At 42.4% G+C, this 20,562-nt stretch overlaps 1 protein-coding gene across 1 annotated transcript in view; it reads left to right on the forward strand.

The window, feature by feature from the left end:
- Positions 1-20,562, forward strand: part of DOCK9 (dedicator of cytokinesis 9) — a 719,745-nt gene that overhangs the window by 275,845 nt on the left and 423,338 nt on the right. The window contains 1 exon segment of the mRNA XM_030201354.1: positions 5,329-5,396. Within this exon segment, the coding sequence (XP_030057214.1) occupies positions 5,329-5,396 (68 nt within the window).

Raw genomic sequence — 20,562 nt, forward strand, 5'->3', positions numbered from 1 at the left:
ATGCGAGACAAATGGTTCGTTATTTGTCAAGGACCATTGAGTTTGGGAAGTCAGGCTTTTTGTGCTCTTTGGACCCAGGAAGGGTGACGTGGTCTTGAAGGCTGCTGTTGGCTTGCTAAATGGAGGAGGTGCTATGTATGTCTAGTAGCATTGTAGGAATTAGTAGGTGTTAGATTAGTTTCCTCGATTCTCAATGCTCATTTGAATTGAGATCGTGTCATCTTAGTATACAGATTGATTTCACCTCAAGAGGTTTGCAAGGTGACCACTTGGTTATTTTTTGCGTTCCTTAGTTAAACATTAAAGGCAAGGCAAAATGCTGCTTTTGGAGCCTGTGTTATCAGTGGGTGCACTAGTTCCTGCCTTTGAAAAATACTGCTTTGATTTGTCCCAAGCATCTGGACTGGTCTGGAGGGATGATGAAGGTTTAATTAGGTGTTACCTACTACTTCTTTTCTTTCCTTGATTCCCTCCAGACCAGTACAGAATTCACTCACAGCTATGCAGAGATATGTTTTAAGGGATGTTAAACTTATTCATTTCTCTGCTTGTAGTTCCATTAATTGATACTTCAAATGTTTACAATATGGGGAGTTAGATTTACTGCTTTTTAAAAAAGGTCTGTTGCTAGGCTGCACAGAATTCCCTATGTAGTGATGTAATAATTCAGTAGTTCTCAGTCTCCACCTATTGGCAAGAGAGCAAATTCCAAAGCATCTTGATTATTCTGAGGGACTCGAGGAAAGAAAATTAGCAGGTAAGACCTAATTTAATTATCTTCTGCTCATTGTACAGGGGCTGCCCAAATAAAAGCAAAAAATGTTGGGAATTATTAGAAAACAATTGGGTAATAAAATAATATCCTTGAATATTGTGTGCAGTACTGGTCACTGCATCTCAATATTTTAGAAAAGGTGTAGGGAAGGACAACCAAAATAAGAGGAATAGGGCAAGGCTAAAGAGGTTAGGGTTCTTCAGCTTAGAGAAGACAACTGAGGGGAGATAAGTCTATAAAAGCAAGAGGAGTGGAACAGGTAAATGTGAATGTTTTACTCTGAAAAAGTACAGGGGATGTACTATGTAGATATTTAGTAGAACACTTAAAAGAATCAGAGAAAATATTTTTGACTCAATTCGTAATTAAACTGTTGAATAGTTACTAGAAGATGTGGTTAAAACTGTTAGTATAGCTAGGCTATAAAAGGGTTGGACAAGTTCCTTTCAGTAGAGTCCACAAACTGTTAAGGCTGATTTGGGAAAGCCACTTTTTCTCCCTGGAGATAAGCATCTAGGAATCTAGCTAATTTTGAGGATTCTGCCAGATACTTGTGACTTGAATTCACCACTGTGGTAAACAGGATACTGGGCTTGATGGACTTTTGATCTGACCCAGTATGGCAATTTTATTTCTAATATTGTGCAACAGTGCATATGCAACTACCAAAAAGTATTCTAAATAAGTAAAATGAATTATTAAATTTATTGAAACAGAATCTGTAAATTTAAATTTTGTATTGCAATTCTTTTTACAGTGTAGAACACTATACAAGATTATTCATATTCTCAGTATCCACATTTGAGAGCACAAGTCAGAGCATAAATGTAAGGAAGGGCTTCCCAGATCTCTCCTAATGACCTGCACAGTGTTCTGGGTTTTCAGGACATCCCTAGTGAGTACGCATGAGAATAGCTGTTACGTGGATGCTAAACACAACATTGCCAATTGATTATTTCAACTATTAAAATGTGCTAGTGTATTGGGCCCCCCAAATTAAGTGGGAGAACTAGTTATGTAGGAGGTAAAGAGACCTTTAAAACATTTTGGCACTGTTGCCTGTTTGGGCATGTTGAAAAGCTACTTAAACTAAGGAAGGGGTTAGGGAAGGACCGTTGATTGTCAGAAGTACAAATAGAGAGGTAAACTCCAGTGCATTTACAGACTAGATTTACTGGAACTAGCAAAACTGAAAATGGAAAACAAAGTGAACATAGATGATTCTTTCTAGGATATTAAGGAATTTTATAGTAACATAATAAGGGAAGATCCACTCAGTCCATCCAGTCTGCCCAACAAGGTGACTGGAGCTGCAACTGACATTCCATGCAGGTTACACTTCATGATTAAAAACAAACATCACAAGAAGGGCAGCCATCAATTTACCAATCAATGCCAACCACACACAGGCAGTTATGTTAGATAAAATCTTGGAAGAATGGTTTTATAATTTTGATTGCAATGTAGTTGCCATTAATTGATTAAAACACAATCCAACAAAGTTGCAAATTGACATTTTAATCGCAATCAATTTAAAGAATTTTAGAGACGTATTGGCGGTTTTCATGACAGTTCAATTACTCTGGAAACTGGAGTAGTGCCAGATAACTAGAGGCAGCAGTGTTACTTAACAAAAATGGATCTATAAAGAAGGCTGGTAGATTATAGACTGACTCTCAAGGATGTGTCTCCAGGTGCTACTGCCCAGGTGGGAAGGGTTAGGATGGCTGTTGTAGTTGGTGATTCGATTATTAGGCATGTAGATAGCTGGGTGGCTGATGGACATGAGGATTGCCTGGTCACTTGCCTACCTGGTGCGAAGGAGTCTGATCTTGCGTCACCTACATAGGGTTTTAGATAGTGCTGGGGAGGAGCCACTGTCTTGGTATATGTGGGTACAAATGACATAGGAAAATGTGGTAGAGAGGTTCTGGAAACCAAATTTAGGTTTTTAGGTAGAACACTGAAATCCAGAACCTCTAGGGTAGCATTTTCTGAAGTGCTACCCATTCCACGCGCAGGGCCCAAGAGACAGACAGAGCTCCAGAGTCTCAATGTGTGGATGAGACGATGGTGCAGGGAGGAGGGTTTTATATTTGTTAGGAACTGGGCAACATTCTGGGGAAGGGGGAGCCTATTCCGAAAGGATGGCCTCCACCTGAACAAGGGTGGGACCAGGCTGCTGGCATCGACATGTAAAAAAGAGAGCAGCTTTTAAACTAGAAACCGGGGGAAGGCTGACAATCACTCAAAAGCGCATGGTTCGGAATAAGGTATCTTTCAAAGATATTACCAAAACAGGGAAGATAGGGTATCCTGATAGTGAGATTGCAAAAGGGACCATACTAGATCAGGTGTCCTTAAATAAAAAATAAAAATCAGACAAAAGATTGCAAATTAATACTGTCAAGTACTGAGCATGATGTAAATAGGAACAACAAACATAGTTTGAAATGTCTATATGCAAATGCCAGAAGCCTAAGAAATAAGATGGGAGAGTTAGAATATATTATACTAAATGAAAAATTTGATATAATAGGCATCTCTGAGACCTGGTGGAAGGAGGCTAACTAGTGGGACACTGTCACACCTGGGTACAAATTATATTGTAGTGATAGGGTGGATCAAATTGGTGGAGGGGTAGCATTGTATGTTAAGGAGGGCCTTGAATCAAATAGATTGAAAATTCTGCAGGAAACAAAACACATCTTGGAATTCCTACAGATTGAAATTCCATGTGTAAAGGGGAAAAGGATAGTGATAGGAGTGTACTACTGTCTGCCTGGCCAGAACAGACAGATGTAGAAATGTTATCAGAAATTAGGGAGGCTAACAAACTGGACAATTCAATAATAATGGATGATTTAAATTACCCTGATATTGACTGGGTAAATATAACCGGGCATGCTAGGGAGGTAAAATTACTTGACGAAATCAATGACAGCTTTATGGAGCACCTGGTACAGGATTGGTAAGGCATTGATCTCCAGAAAAGTCAAGGAGGTTACTGTTGCTGCCCTCATCACCATGAATTTGAAGGTACCAAAGGGCTGATGAGCAGTATGATGAGGGCACTGGAGTCTTTGTTGGCAAAATATGAATCTCTTTCCAGACGATGACATGCCAGGGGCCTTAATGTCATTGCATTGTTGCTCTAAATGCTTAAGCTTGGGCATTTGGGCCAGAAGAGTCTGTACTTTGCAAATTAGTGTGGTTTAGAAAATGTTTAAATACTTTGGGTAAGAGTCCTGAGAACCATCATAGCTTCCTTCTACCAGCTCTGAGTGGAGCTTGGTTATGCCTCCGCTGACTTGACTGGTATGGCAAGGATTATAAGGAAGAGTTAAACTTGCCTATTTCCCAATTGTAAACTCAGTCACAATTGCCACAATAATCTTAACTCTTTATGAAATGAGAGCAGCACTTAACTTAAACTGCGTCCCAATGGGGATCTCCATGACTTCATCAGGCGACTTTCAGCAGTGTTGCTACATTTCTCGAGGTTTGAAACACAAGTCTGCTACTGTAAACTCAGTCATCTGCAGTCACGGAGCATATTCAGAATGGCGGCTCTGTAACTGCAGATGACTGTGAGTTTGCAATAGCAGACTTGTGTTTCAAACCTTGTGAAAAGTAGCAGCACTGCTGTAAGTTCCCTGATGAAGCCATTGGTGAAACGGAGATTCCCATTGGGATGCAGTTTAAGTTAAATGCTGCTCGTTTCAGAAAGAGTGAAGATTATTGTGGTGACTGGGATTGCTCCTTGAAGAGTGAAGAACATTACTGTAAGTGCAAGATATTTGAAAAATGGTCTAGAATTTTTGTTATAATGTTAGTGGTGTAGGAGTAAAGACATTAGTATTAGCAATATGTTGCAATTATGATATATAAGAATATTGATTAATTGTGATTTGTTAATTGGGTGTTTTTTTAGGACTCGAGATTACAAAGGCCTTTTAATGCTGATTCTATAAGCTCAATAGGTATTGAAGTCAGTTCTGTTGGCCATATGAGGTCCTTTTCTCCCTATAATGAAGAACATCTAAGGTTTTCATTCCACTTATAGTGTGTTACATTTGGGTTGTGTGTAGTGGACTGCTTCCATCTGGTTACTGTTAAACAATTCGTATTGCTTGCAATCTTAAAAGCCATGATAATGTGCTAAAACTTAGGTCAATTTGTCCATGTAAATTACTTTAAAAATTGCCCTATCTGGGAATTACCTTCAGAGCAGCAAAAAAGAACACGTGGGGTTTCACAATATGAAACATTTTAGGTATGTTTCTTTGTGCATGTATATAGGTAGGGGAAACTGTGCTTGTATTTGGAATTTCCAAATGGAAGTGTGCTGTTTTATCCCCTCTAATGCTTACTCATTGTACAAATGGTAGACAGTACCCCTGTACTCTGATTATTTGATCTACTTAAAATTCCCACCAGAATGCTTAATTAAATGAGAGTAGGAAATTTAGATATAGTTGGTAGTCTTCCCTTGTATGGTAAAATAATAGGATTCCCCTCAGAATGGCTTTTTTTTTTCATTGTAATTTCAGATGACGAACAAAGCAGATTGGAAAACTCATCATCCAGCCTGGATGGCTATCTACCTGATATTGCCAAGGTATTCAATTATTCATTTTTCTGTGAGGCAGATGGAAGCGATGGAAAATAAGATATAATACAAGAGTTTCTCATGTGTTGTTCGGTTCAGTGGATGGCATAATCACATACGTTTTGAATAGGTAGAATAGTGTGGAGTTGAATTTTAGGTTGGATTGCATTTCTTTCCAAATAGGAACTTATGATAATACAGGTACAGTAGATATTCCCCTGCCCTATAAGGCTTACAGTCTGAGTTATATCTGAAGCAGTGGCAGGTTAAGTTACTAGTTCAAGGTCACACGGAAATTCAGTGGTGGAAATGGGATTTGAACTTAGCCTTCCCTGGTTCTCAGTCTGAAGCTCTAACCACTGGACAGCTACTCCATTCTTAATTCTGCTTTATTAAATGTTTAGCATTCTAATGCAGGTTGTAAGCATACAAGATCTCATTTTGTTCAGGAGTGCAGTAGTAGAGCTTAGATATTCCTTTGTTTGCTCTTTGCGTGCGAAATAAAATTCGAATATCAAATGTGTGTATCTAGTAATACTGTTCTGTTTCATCTTAGCAATATCAAGTGCTTTAAAGTATCCTATTTTGGTAAAATGATTCATCAAATCTGTCCTCAATACAGTAGTGCATTTTGTTTTATATTCATTGCATTTAAAATCTGCCAAACACTATTAAGTGACTTAACAGTTGATCATAGTACTATATACAAAAATATGCATCTTCTTTTTAAAAAAAAAAAAAAGGGAAAAGTCAATCACACTTAAGGAACTTCGATGTGGATAATGCATTTGATATACTGTCTTTGTGGTATAACCAAAGCGGTTTGCCTATTATATACAGCTACTTTCTCTGTCCCTATTAGGGTCACAATCTAAGGGGGTCTTTTATTAAAGTTTATAGCTCGAGTTAACTGCAGCAGGGCCCATTTTATTCCTATGGGTCCTGCTGCAGATAACTCGAGCTAAGCTTTAGTACAAGACCCCCTTAGTTTTTATACCTGAGGCAACAGAGGATTAAGTCACTTGCCCACGGTCACTTGGTGCTGCAGTGGGAATCAAAACTGATTCCCTGGTTCTCAACCCACTGCACTAACCATTAAGCTACTTCTCCACTTTCATTTAACAAACTGTGGCGCTCAAGAGGAACTGCAGATAACACCTCATTTTTTTTAATTGACAATTTGTAGCACTAACTGTGAACTCAACTCTAATGCAAAAAAAAGACTGCACTGCCTACACTTCAGAATTCCTCTTGGATTTGGGAATGGCTTTGTTCCCGAGGGTGAAATATTAATGGACAAGTAGGATGAGCGGCTTAAATGGAGGTAGTTTGGGAGGGGAGGGGGCACAAGGGAAGGGGATTGTTCAGTTCAACTTCCACTGATTTCCTTGTGACCCTGGGCAAGTCACTTCACCCTCCATTTCCTCAGGTACAAAAACTTAGATTGTGAACCCTGTAGGAACAGAGAAAGGACCTGCATATAGGTAAACCACTTTAGTTGTATCATACAGCAAGACAGTATATTAAATCCATGCCCCCTAATCTTTATTAAATTAAAAAAACAACCCCACCCAAAAAACAAACAAACAAACCAAAATCTTGCTCTTGTAGAAGTTCAAATTGTTGGTTGTGTCTTTTGGAATACCAAAATTTTGGTTTTGCTGTGCAAAGTAGCATGTAAATTAATCATAGACAAACCTCACTGAATTTTCCTTAAGTGCTATCACCCTTTTGGTACAGTATAGATGCAGATCTCCAAAAGACTACAGTGTTTTAGAACTGCTACTTGTAAGGCTCCCTTCTCCTTCTTACTACTATATAACAGACTACTTGACTATTTATCTGAACATCAGTGAAAAATTTGTCATAAAGCTACTGAAAAAGCTCAGTGTAATTCCGCACATTGATGTGTGAAGTGTTTGATTCTCGAGCCCATCATCTGTTTTCAGGGCTAGCCAGGGGCAGGATTTTAGCAGCATTCACAACCCCATAATTGTGCATCATGATGCCTAATGCTCGAACTTTGGTTCAGTTTTTAGGTCACTCTGTGGCTCTTGGCAAGAGATTGTCACTGTAGTAGTTGGGTTAGATAGGAGAGGTACTAATCAAACATATAAATTGCGAGTGACCGTACTCACCGCAAATGCGCAGTAGAGACCAACATTCAAGGAGCAACACTCCAAACCCCGCCTCCACCAGCAGCTCCTGTACCGAACGTAATGCAGCCAATAGGGAGGGAAGGAGGGGGCGTGGAAATTGGGGGAGGACATAATGCAGCCAATAGGGAGGGGAGGGGCGTGGAAAATGGAAGAGGACGTAATGCAGCCAATAGGGAGGGAAGGAGGGGGCGTGGAAATCGGAGGAGGACATAATGCAGCCAATAGGGAGGGGAGGGGGCGTGGAAAATGAAGGAGGATGTAATGCAGCCAATAGGGAGGGAAGGAGGGGGCGTGGAAATTGGAGGAGGACGTAATGCAGCCAATAGGGAGGGGAGGGGCGTGGAAAACGGAAGAGGACGTAATGCAGCCAATAGGGAGGGAAGGAGGGGGCGTGGAAATCGGAGGAGGACATAATGCAGCCAATAGGGAGGGGAGGGGGCGTGGAAAATGAAGGAGGATGTAATGCAGCCAATAGGGAGGGAAGGAGGGGGCGTGGAAATTGGAGGAGGACGTAATGCAGCCAATAGGGAGGGGAGGAGGGGGCGTGGAAATCGGAGGAGGACATAATGCAGCCAATAGGGAGGGGAGGGGGCGTGGAAAACGGAAGAGGACGTAATGCAGCCAATAGGGAGGGGAGGGGGCGTGGAAAACGAAGGAGGACGTAATGCAGCCAATAGGGAGGGAAGGAGGGGGCGTGGAAATTGGAGGAGGACGTAATGCAGCCAATAGGGAGGGGAGGGGGCGTGGAAAACGGAGGAAGATGTAATGCAGCCAATAGGGAGGGGGCGTGGAAATCGGAGGAGGACGTAATGCAGCCAATAGGGAGGGGAGGGGGCGTGGAAATTGGAGGAGGACCTAATGCAGCCAATATGAAGGGGAGGGGGCGTGGAAATTGAAGGAGGACGTAATGCAGCCAATAGGGAGGGAAGGAGGGGGCGTGGACATCAATGGGGGAGGGAGGGAGGGAGGGAGAAGAGAACCACCATGTACAAGGGCACAGCAGGAACGACGAAGTGGCCGAGGCAACTAAAAAAACCCGCAGCAGAAACCAAGCAGGGATCAAAAAACGTTCTGGGGCCAACAGAAAAAGGTAAACAGGTGTATTCACTCACAACACACACACACACACACACACACACACACACACACACACAACAGCAGGAGTCAGCAGAAGGGGCGGAACAACAACATGTATGCGGGAAGGGGGGAGGGAGACCGGCACACGACTGAAAAATGAGCCTGCGTTTCAAACTGCTCTAACAACTGCCTAAAAGGAGACACTGAACCTCCACTGCCACACAGCTACAAGGAGACACTGAACCTCCACTGCCACACAGCTCCAACAACTGACTACAAGGAGACACTGAACCTCCACTGCCACACAGCTCCAACAACTAACTACAAGGAGACACTGAACCTCCACTGCCACACAGCTCCAACAACTGACTACAAGGAGACACTGAACCTCCACTGCCACACAGCTCCAACAACTGACTACAAGGAGACACTGAACCTCCACTGCCACACAGCTCCAACAACTGACTACAAGGAGACACTGAACCTCCACTGCCACACAGCTCCAACAACTAACTACAAGGAGACACTGAACCTCCACTGACACACAGCTCCAACAACTGCCTACAAGGAGACACTGAACCTCCACTGAGACAGGGAGTACTAACAGCTCACAAGCACTCTCTCTCACTCACTCACACACACAGAGACACCCAAGCACACACACACACTAGCTGCTCACTCTCACACTCACTGTCTCTTTGGGAGGGCAGGGAACAGAGGACGGTGGCTTGACATGGGGTGAGGGAAGAGGACAGAGGAGGATTGCTGGACATGGGGGGAGGACAGGGGACAGAGCAGACTTGCTACACATGGAGGTGAAATTAAAAAAACTTGCCCGTTTTAACGGGCTTAACGGCTAGTCAAACATATAAATGGCGAGTGTCGTACTCACTCGCAAATGCGCGTCAATACATTTTGATGGCGGAACAGAGAGGGTCTCCGCGTTTGCGAGGGACGAAACCGCCGTCGCTTATGCTCCCTCCACCCGGCTGGGCCCTCGCTCCGCTATTGAAACAGCGAGGGAACGCAGCACACAGCTTTGCTGAGCTGCCATCCTTCCTTCTTCTCTGCCTGTGTCCCGCCCTCGACGACGTTACATCACACGAGGGCGGGACACAGGCAGACAAGAAGAAGGAAGGCCGACGGCAGCTCAGCAGAGCTGTGTGCTGCACTCCCTCGCTGTTTCAATAACGGAGCGAGGGCCCGGGCCGGATGGAGGGGTGGCGGCGACTCGGGGGTCGACGGCTAGTAGGTTATAAATGGAGAGCTTTTTCCATTTTTCTCCCACTCTGTCCCACTATTCTGTACCTGCAAATTAATTTCTCTCACCTGGTCTTTTGAGTCTGATTCCTAACACATTTCTCTTGGTCTGTCAATTTGACCCCCCAACCCCTTTTCTCCTGTTGTAGTGGTTCTCAAGCCTATCCTGTGGGAACTGCAGCCAGTCAGATTTTTAGGAAATCCACAGTGAATTCATATGCACGACTTAGTACACTACTTACATTCTTAGAAATTATCCTGAAAACCTGACTGGCTGATAATTTCCAGAGGGCAGGTTTGAGAATTGCTGCCCTAGTGGCAGGCCTTGCCCAGTCTTACTGTATGAAGGTCATAGGCCAGCATGGCTTATACAAACTATTTGTCTTGGCAAGATTCAACATGTTCAGCCAAGATTTAACAAGTTTGAAACAAGCAGCCAACTGCACAGAATGCTTGCAAGTGTTATCTGTTTGAAAAGCTAGCTTATCCATGCACATCTGAAAGTCATAACCATGAGAGTGGAGAAGACAAGCAAATGGAAGGAAGTGTTAAAATTGCTGATAGCATTGAGACCTGATTGAATACATACTAACTCATATTTATTCCCATCCTTTTATCTGTGTCTGCTTGCACAGGTAAGACTGAGTCACAATACAATATCTCAGAATCCCAATACCTGCCAACATTTCAAAGGATCACATAGGTGTGTTGAATGCGGAAGATATGTGAAAGGGATCAATGGTTTAAGTTCTCTGTCCAGATGATGATAAATTTTAGGTATAGTAAATCTTGCATAATTCATCTGCCATCCCAAAAATTAAACAACAAGCTTGATAAAACTGCAGCATGGTTAGCAGTGCACAAAATGCAACTAAGATAAAGTTTTGGTTTTCTCGAGTATACTTGTAATCTCCCTACCTACGTCTTCCCATGCACTGTAGAAAGATATTGTTCAATCAGTGAAAATCTTGGGGATCATTATTGTTGAACAATTATATTTCGAATCACATATTTAATCCATTGATGATTTTTTTAAAAACTAAAAGTCTGTTAATTTTATTTATTTATTTTTTAACCACAGTGCTTTATGAATACTTCATGCTTTAGTTTTGGAATAATTAGGTTACTGCAATGGGATTTTCATGGGCTTTTGCCTGAAATATATAAAAAAAAAACTACAACTCGTATAAAACGCTGTGATTAAAATGATTACAGGAGCCAAATGCTAGGACCAAGTTTCACTACTGCTTAAGTAAGAGCACTGGCTACCCTTATTGAGAAGAATCCCATACAAAATACTTAACCTAGTAAATAAAATACTTGGTGCAAGTTTACCTTCATTTTTTCATTGCCTACTCATATCCTATATGCCTTCTCCACTCTACATTCATCAACACACTCTAATTTTTTCCGTCATGGGAAGATCTTTATGGAATGGTCTTCCATTGAACTTATGCATTGAATCTTCATAACCAAGATGCAAAGCTGGACTAAAAACTTTTTTTAAAAACAATCTTACAATAGTTGATTTGATGCCCCATAGTTCTGTTTCTGGCTGTGGGCTATGGTGGGACCTACAATTATACAGTAAGCCAAGATCTTATTCTGATTATTGTAACTTTTTATTACCAGTTTACTATTTTAATGTTTTTGTAAACTGCCTAGATGGTATTATCGATGGGTGGTTTATCAAATGAAAAATAAACTTGGAAACCTGTCTCAACGGATAAACAAGTATTTGGGTATTTTGCAATGAGAGCTGCTTTGATGAAGGATTTGGTTATTAAGCTATTCAGTTAACTAATGTAGCATACAGTTCTTAATGTTTGTACTCAGTTGATAATTGACATAGTCAAAAACAGACAAGCTTAACCTTTAAGAGAACCAAGTAGGAGAGGCACCAGTAGCCAGAAGAGCAGTTTGGAAAAGCACTAGGCCTGTAACACCACCGATTCTATTCCATTGCTGTCCTGTTTGGGGGATTGATGAGGGAATAAAGAGAACTGGAGAGGTGTGAGACTCTTATAACCTGTGAGTGGTAGGACAGGCACAAGAGGCTCAGGCTCTTAGATCCCTCCACTCAAATTTTGATAACTAAAAGGGCTAATCACAATCCTCCCTCCTCAAGAATGGTCTTGTAGAAACACATAATCTTAAATATTAAAAAGCATGATGCACAGTTAGGTGATACAAGACTGGGAATGTTTACCTAAGTATCATCAACATAGTTTCTCTCCAGTGCTAAGCAAAATATGAAATACAAAATCCATCCTTCAAAAACAAAACAAAAACTTGCACAAAATATAATATATGTAAACTGCTTTGGTTGCATCCATGGGCGGTATAGCAAATCCATGACCCATATAGCAAGCATACCATAATAAACTTACCACTGTACCTCTGAAAAGCATAACTGTAAATACCACACTGAACCCTAGTATCACTAAATGGAATCGGAGACCAAGAAATTATGGTTGAAATATGCAGCAGTTTTTAGGTGACTCTGGCTTGATTAAAAAAAAAATTTAAAGCACATGTTGCTTGTGTGTATTAATCCTTGACTCCTGGAAGAGACTCTCTCTTGGAACAATACAAGTATTGAGAGGAGCTTTTGGCAACACGGAGATTCAATGTAGTATGGGATGAGATTCATTCCTGTCATGGTATGCTTAAAATTTACATTGCTTGGAGATTACACTGACAATTCTTGAACCCTCAGCACACCATCTACTGGGAAAACAGAAGAAAGTGGACTACTACAAATTAGAAACGGAAATATGCTGAGAAATTCATCTTGAGATCCCAGGAACCCAGACTTTATAATGTGCAACAGTGGGGAAACATAATTATAATTCCATTATGTCCCAAGGATCAGTCCAGAAAAATGGGTTGTGACCATCCACCAGTAGGTGGAGATAGAGAGCTCTGAGTTGTGCCTCATAAACTCCTGTGCTTAGCAATCAAGCCAATATTCTCTAGCTCCAGCAGATGGGATAGCAGGTCCTGTGTGCTATGGTGAAATCTGTGTGGCCTCCTGAGTTTGGGGTTGAGAATATCCTGTGCCTCAGGTGTAAACCTAGTGGTCCAGGTCCCTCCCTGCTTCCCTGTTGCCACTTTCTACTTCTTTATCTTTTTCCTTCTCTTTTTCTCCTGCCTCTATTTTAAAAAAAACCCCAAAAAAACAGCCATCGTGGTTCTTGTGCTTTGAGAAGATTGTGGGGCTTCAGTACCTTGGAGGTCATGAGACTGGCAGCTTTTTTAGTGTATATTCTCTGTCTGGCTTATTAAGCCTTGTGTGCACTGTGGGGATAAGCTCTCTGCTACCAGTTCCTGCACTCTTTGCGTACTTCTGTGGATATGCGTCTCTTGCCTACTTTGGCCATCAGTACTTCGTCTGTGGGAGTTCAATCCAGCCCCACTCCAATGGCAGTTTTGGCGGGCTCCGTGCCAACGGCTTCTACGCTTTGTGAGGCTTTGGCAGCCTTTTGTCAGCAGGTTCCTTGCCTGCTACTATGGGAGTAGAAGTCTCCGCCCTGCTGTTTTCCCCTGAATTTGTTCTTTTATTACATCAGGCATTTTTATTAAAGTTAGCTTAAGCTGCCTCTCCTTCTTCCCCTCACGTTGCTTTTGAGGAGCAGCTTCCTAAGAAATGAAAACTTTGTTTCACAGGGTTTGGAGAATATTCCTCCTCGGGACTCGAGGAGGTTTTATCTGTGTGTTCTGACCATCCTAGTTCTGCTGATGGGCCCTGTCTTGGACATTTCAGAAGCAGATGGGGGTGGTGATCCTACTGTAGCTAGGCTGTTTTTGAGAGCGGAGTTTCTTCTGTTGATCACAAAATGTATTTCTTCCCCTTCTTCTCAGTCCTTTGGTCCTGCTTCATCTATTATGTCAGGTACTAAGAGACCTTCTGTATCTTTCCATATTCATGAGTGTATTTACTCCAACTAAACATGAGGCTATGTAGGAGCTTATTGCAGCTCAGTGGGAGACCCCTGATTCTAATCTTCGGGTTACACTATATCCAAATTATATCCCCTTTTGTCTGATTTAGAGCAGTTTGCTATGCCTAAGGTGGATGCCTAGTGGTTTGTGCAGTGGCCTTTGATCCTGGGGAACTGGGTTCGATTCCCACTTCAGCTCCTTGTGACTCTGGGCGTTAATTAATCCTTCATTGCGCCAGGTACAAATAAGTACCTGTATATGCTATGTAAACAGCTTTGAATGTAGCTGCAAAAAACACAGAAAGGCGGTATATCATGTCCCATTCCCCATCCCTTTCCCTTATTACATCAATTACTAAAGGTATTCCTGTTGAAGGTGGCACTTCATTAAAGGGTATGCATGACTGCAAAGTTGAGGCTTCCTTGAAGCTTGCCTTTCCAACTACCTGTGTTAAAATCTCAGACAAATTTCTTCTTTTGTAGCCAGGTTTTTTTTTATTGAGGATTCAACAGTTGTCCACGTTGGACTCACCTCCCTACTCTAGAGATGGGGTTGTCCTATTTGTCAGATGCTCTGTGATATTATCAAGTGTCAGCTAAGGGTATGACCTTGGCTGTTTTTGGCACGTCTCTGGCTATGTTTGAGGCATTGGGCCTCTAATGTGGCATCCAAATCTTTCAGGGGAAACTACTCTTTGGTGCAGATTCGGAGAAGATTGTTAAAGACCTAGCTCACTTTGGCTACCCTCTCCCTCCGTGATTTGCCTTGACATTACCTGCTGCACTGCCATTAGTTACGCTGGACCACAGCTTTGGAACTCACTCCCTGTTCATCTCTACTCAGAACCCTCCTATTTTAAGTTTAAGGCAGCCCTGAAAACCCACATGTTTGCAGTTGCGTGCTCTTCCACCCACTAACTGTGTCTGTGCTTCTCTTTGATTGTATTTCTTTCTAATAGGCAGTTTTTTTTAGATTTGTTGTAAGCCACATAGAAGCTACCATGGCCCTTTGCGGTGGCGATAAGGGACATCCTGAGGGTCACCTGTTGTAACTAAAAGGGCTCTGCTTTCAAATAATTCACATTAAGGTGTGCAACAGGTTGACTACATAAAATTCTGACCGTATGACAAAATACTGGCCTAATCCTAAATACTTTCATAACTGACACTTAATTCCCTAAGGTAATCCCAAAATTTGTATGTTACTCTGGCAACTTCTGTTGTTTGATTCCTTCAGCTTTCTTTGTAATGTTTCAGTTTTCACTCTCACAGTTCGCCAGATATGCATTTAATCTTCTAAATCTGAAATACGATTTTCTGCTTCTGTTGCACATTCCCGTACAGGACTTGATCTGGGTGTGAAGATCAGCCCTTTCTACTTGTAGTGCATGAAAACTCTGTGCAGTCTCTTGGATAAGTGCTTTGTTGGTACTTGGCTCTGTCATAACGGGTCTAGCAGTTGCTAGATCTCACGAGGCATGGCCGTCTTGACTGTGGTAGGCAAATCGTGCTTTAGGCGTTCTCCACCGTCATCGGCTTCAAAAGTTATCTTGATTTTGTTTTGTTTGCTCGCAGACATGATGGCAATAAGATGTGTGCTGCTGTGTTGCTTTCTATTCAACAGAGACCTTTGCAAGCTTATTTTCAAAGCACTTAGCCTCCCAAAGTTCCATAGAAACCTATGGAACTTAGCCTCCCAAAGTACTTTGAAAATATGCCTCTTGGTAAACTAATGCAGATCAAGGCTGGAGACCTTTGGTAAACTATTCCAGATCAGGGCTGGAGAGCTGAGGCATTAGGCAGCCATTTCCAACATGAATCAGGCTCTCCCTTCACCCCCCCCCCCCCCCCCCCCCAGGAGACAGCTTTTATGTTTTAGCATATGAAGGCAAAATTGACCTTTGTCTTTGCCTACATATATAAACTAACAGGGGCAAAAAAGAAATTGAAATGTGCTGCAATCAGTTGGAAGTTGTAATTTAATGCATTTACGAGTTATAGGATGAATAAATTGAAAAGTCTCAAACACATATGGTACAATGGACGCTTTGGCTGTGGCAATGTGTCATGACTTCAGAATGTGACAGGAACAAGTCAACTGAAACAAAAAAAAATTATCATGTTAATTTCTGCTAAGAGAAGACAGTGGTTAGACATAAAGCTGTGTGCATCTTCTAAACATCAGTGTTAATATGCCCCAATTTTGATGAACATAAGGAAGAGGGGAATACGTAAGCCAATTTTTCATCAGATTCTTTGCTGATAATAGGGTCCACCTGTTATCAAGTAATTTTAAAGCTCTTTCAGAAATGGAAATGCCATAAAGAATCACTTTATTTTTTTATTAAAACTCTTCACAAAAGTGGTGATAGGGAAGAAGCTGGAAACTACAGGCCGGTAAGCCTCACTTCGATTATTGGAAAAGTAATGGAAGCGATGCTGAAGGAAAGGATAGTGAATTTCCTGGAAGAAAATGAGTTGCAGGATCCGAGACAACATGGTTTTACCAAAGGGAAATCGTGCCAAATGAATCTCATTGAATTCTTTGATTGGGTGACCGGAGAATTGAACCGTGGACGTGCTATAGACGTAATCTACTTAGATTTCAGCAAGGCTTTTGACACTGTTCCCCACAGGAGGCTCTTAAATAAACTGGATGGGCTGAAGATAGGACCCAAAGTGGTGAACTGGATTAGGAACTGGTTGACGGACAGGCGCCAGAGGGTGGTGGTGAATGGAGTTCGCTCGGAGGAGGGAAAGGTGAGTAGTGGAGTGCCTCAGGGATCGGTGCTGGGGCCGATTCTGTTCAATATATTTGTGAGTGACATTGCCGAAGGGTTAGAAGGTAAAGTTTGCCTATTTGCGGATGATACTAAGATTTGTAACACAGTGGACACCCCGGAGGGAGTGGAAAACATGAAAAAGGATCTGAAAAAGCTAGAAGAATGGTCTAAGGTTTGGCAATTAAAATTCAATGCGAAGAAATGCAAAGTGATGCACTTAGGGAGTAGAAATCCAAGAGAGGCGTATGTGTTAGGCGGTGAGAGTCTGCTAGGTACGGATGAGGAGAGGGATCTTGGGGTGATAGTATCTGAGGATCTGAAGGCGATGAAACAGTGTGACAAGGCGGTGGCCATAGCTAGAAGGTTACTAGGCTGTATAGAGAGAGGTGTGACCAGCAGAAGGAAAGAGGTGTTGATGCCCCTGTACAAGTCGTTGGTGAGGCCCCACCTGGAGTATTGTGTTCAGTTTTGGAGGCCGTATCTTGCTAAGGATGTAAAAAGAATTGAAGCGGTGCAAAGAAAAGCTATGAGGATGGTATGGGATTTGCGTTACAAGACGTATGAGGAGAGACTTGCTGACCTGAACATGTATACCCTGGAGGAAAGGAGGAACAGGGGTGATATGATACAGACGTTCAAATATTTGAAAGGTATTAATCCGCAAACGAACCTTTTCCGGAGATGGGAAGGCGGTAGAACGAGAGGGCATGAAATGAGATTGAAGGGGGGCAGACTCAAGAAGAATGTCAGGAAGTATTTTTTCACAGAGAGGGTGGTGGATGCTTGGAATGCCCTCCCGCGGGAGGTGGTGAAGATGAAAACGGTAACGGAATTCAAACATGCGTGGGATAAACATAAGGAATCCTGTGCAGAAGAAAGGGATCCTCAGGAGCTTAGCCTAGAATGGGTGGCAGAGCTGGTGGTTGGGAGGCGGGGCTAGTGTGGGGCAGACATATACGGTCTGTGCTGGGGCTGGTGGTTGGGAGGCGGGGGTAGTGCTGGGCAGACTTATACGGTCTGTGCCAGAGCCGGTGGTGGGTGGCAGGGATAGTGCTGGGCAGACTTGTACGGTCTGTGCCAGAGCTGGTGGTTGGGAGGCGGGGTTGGTGGTTGGGAGGCGGGGATAGGGCTGGCCAGACTTATACGGTCTGTGCACTGAAGAGGACAGTACAAATAAAAAAAAGTAGCACATATGAATTTATCTTCTTGGGCAGACTGGATGGACTGTGCAGGTCTTTTTCTGCCGTCATCTACTATGTTACTATCGGGCTCATTTTCAAAGCACTTAGCCTCCCAAAGTTCCATAGGTTTCTATGGAACTTTGGAAGGCTAAGTGCTTTGAAAATATGCCTCTATGTTATGTTATAAGAATTCAGGTATAACCTCAGCTCACCCAAAAGCTCTGATCAGAGGAGATAGGTAACCTTTAAGAATATAATATTAGTAAATAATGTGCAAATTGTGCGTTTTCAACCATGTTTACTTAAATATCTTCAAAGCAGCAGCAATTTTCATAACACTGTTTTCATTTGAGCTGCCATATCTTGAATTTATTTTTATTGCACAGTTTGCAATTTGCACACATTCCTATGTTACCAGCAGTTATAGAACTTCATTAAAATAATCCCAAATGGGAGAGGTGTTCTGACCTGCTGCTCTAATTTTTTCCCTTCTATAATTCCCTCTGACCTCAAAAATCAATGCATATACACTCACTCATTCCACAGGACTAAAAGGATACATTACTTTTTTGCTTACTTTCTGTTCTTTTCCCTTTCCATTGTATTTATATGCAGAATCCCTGTGCGAACCCCCGCCTATTCTGTCTGAGCAGCACTTAAGTTGGCTGGAACACATCAGCTGCTGATGCTGGCACTCTTGTGCATGCTCAGTTCAGCGTCTGACACTGAACTGAGCATACGCTGGAGTGCTGATATTGGCGGCTGAAGTGCTGTTGACTTGAGCGCTGCTCTGGCTTCATGTGCAGGAATTCACACAGGAGATCTCTTCATCTGGCGGGGGTTGGGCATCCCTGCCAGTAAAGGTATGGCTTAATGGGAGAGGGAGAAGAATGTGTGTCCCCTCAGTCCACCTCTGGGGCCTCTACAAATGGACTTCTGGCTACACCACTGTCCTGTGGGAGGGTTTTTTTTTCTGGGGGTGGGAGTAGAAAAAAGTCCTGTTAGTCTTGGTGTGGGGGAAAGGCAATGCTTAGATAATGCTGTGGAACCCAGTGGACTTAAGGCTGCTGAGATGGAGCTGGAAGCTGCCTTTCTTCATAATTGATAGGGCCTTGAAATAAAAGGGCATCTTCTAGGCATGAGTTGGAGGTTCAGGTAAGCCAAAAGATTTTTTTTAATGTCATTTTCCAGTTTGTGAGCAGCGTATTAGAAAGCAAACATCTAGAGGGTTTCACCCAGAGGATACAGAGGTATTTAAGTTGTAAGGTTGGATTTTTGTGTCTTGAGAGGTTAGTGGGATCTAGAGGTTGCATTCTGCTTTTCCTCTAGAAGTACAGATTTTGTTGTGAGAGAAAATTTTGGTGCATTCCTAGCACACAGTAAGGCTGATTGGAGTATTTTTATGGCTCTTTCTCACTCCCCCTTGGAGTATGATGCTTTTCCCCAAAGGTATGAAATTTTTTGAAGTGTGATATTGGTGTGTTCCCTTAAAGTCCAGGGCACAGACTCAATATGCTTCACCCAGATACCAGGGTTTGTGAGGTTGTCTTGTTGAGCCTCTCTGAGGGAGAATGTTTGTGGACCCTCCCAGAGACCCATCTACAGCTGAAAGAGTAAAATGTCCTTCCACGTATACCTGAAGTAGCTATAATGTTCTACTTCAGGTATGCTGCACTACTTCCCATCCCCCATCTTTCTTTTTTGTATGTGGCTGTTAGTCTTTACTGTCAGCCATCACATGAAGGAATTTTTGGCTGGTCAAACTCTGATGGGGCCTCCCACAATGCGCAGCTAGTACACAAGAGAAGGTAGAGGAAGAGTATAGGTCTTTGGGGGACTGAACTGAGGAGGATGCAGGACTACAGCAATGTGAAAAGAACCACCTGTTGTCTTCATAAAATAGACACCTTTTGGTCATCTTACATGGGTCTCCTGCTCGAAAATTAGGTCTTTAAAAAAAATCTGTGTTTTTTCCCCCCCTTTTGTGTACCGTATGCACTTTTAATTTGGGGGATGTCACAAAATAAAGGTACTTGTTAAATAAAAACTACACGTTGTAGCTTTTTGGCATTAGTGGCTTTAAAACACCAGGATCTCCCCCCCCCCCCCCCCCCCCCCCCACACAACTTAAAGTAGCCTTCATGGAATGGAAAACTCAAGCACCTGTGGGACAAGTTAAACATGTAGATGCATTTTAATGAGCTGCATACAGAACTGATTGTGATGGAAGCAGTGACCTAAAATGTAATGCAATTTTTATATTTTGAGTTTAGCACTGATCTTCTTTTTTTAACCTGGAGTGCAAACATTTCATAAGTACATAAGTATTGCCATACTGGGACAGACCAAAGGTCCATCAGGCCCAGCATCTTGTTTCTAACAGTGGCCAATCCAGGTCACAACTACCTGGCAAGATCCCAAAAAAGTGCAATACATATTATGCTGCTTATCCCAGAAATAAACAGTGGGTTTTCACCAAGTCCATTTTAATAATTGTCCATGGACTTTTCCCTTAGGAAGCTGTCCAAACCTTTTGTAAACCCCGCAAAGCTAACTGCCATTACCACATTCTCTGGCAATGAATTCCAGAGTTAAATTACAGGTCAGAGGTTAAGAAAAGCACCAGACAGGTTTGATTAGAAACTCATAAATGCCTTTGTGCTCTGGTGTGACTCATGCCCTCAGAGGGGCTAAAATGTTTTTTTTTTAGGTTTTCTCTACAGGATTTGCTGGAAGTAACACAGCAGTTCATGGATGTCCCCCCAAACAAA

This window comes from Microcaecilia unicolor, chromosome 4, assembly GCF_901765095.1.
Source record: "Microcaecilia unicolor chromosome 4, aMicUni1.1, whole genome shotgun sequence".
NCBI lineage: Eukaryota > Metazoa > Chordata > Amphibia > Gymnophiona > Siphonopidae > Microcaecilia > Microcaecilia unicolor.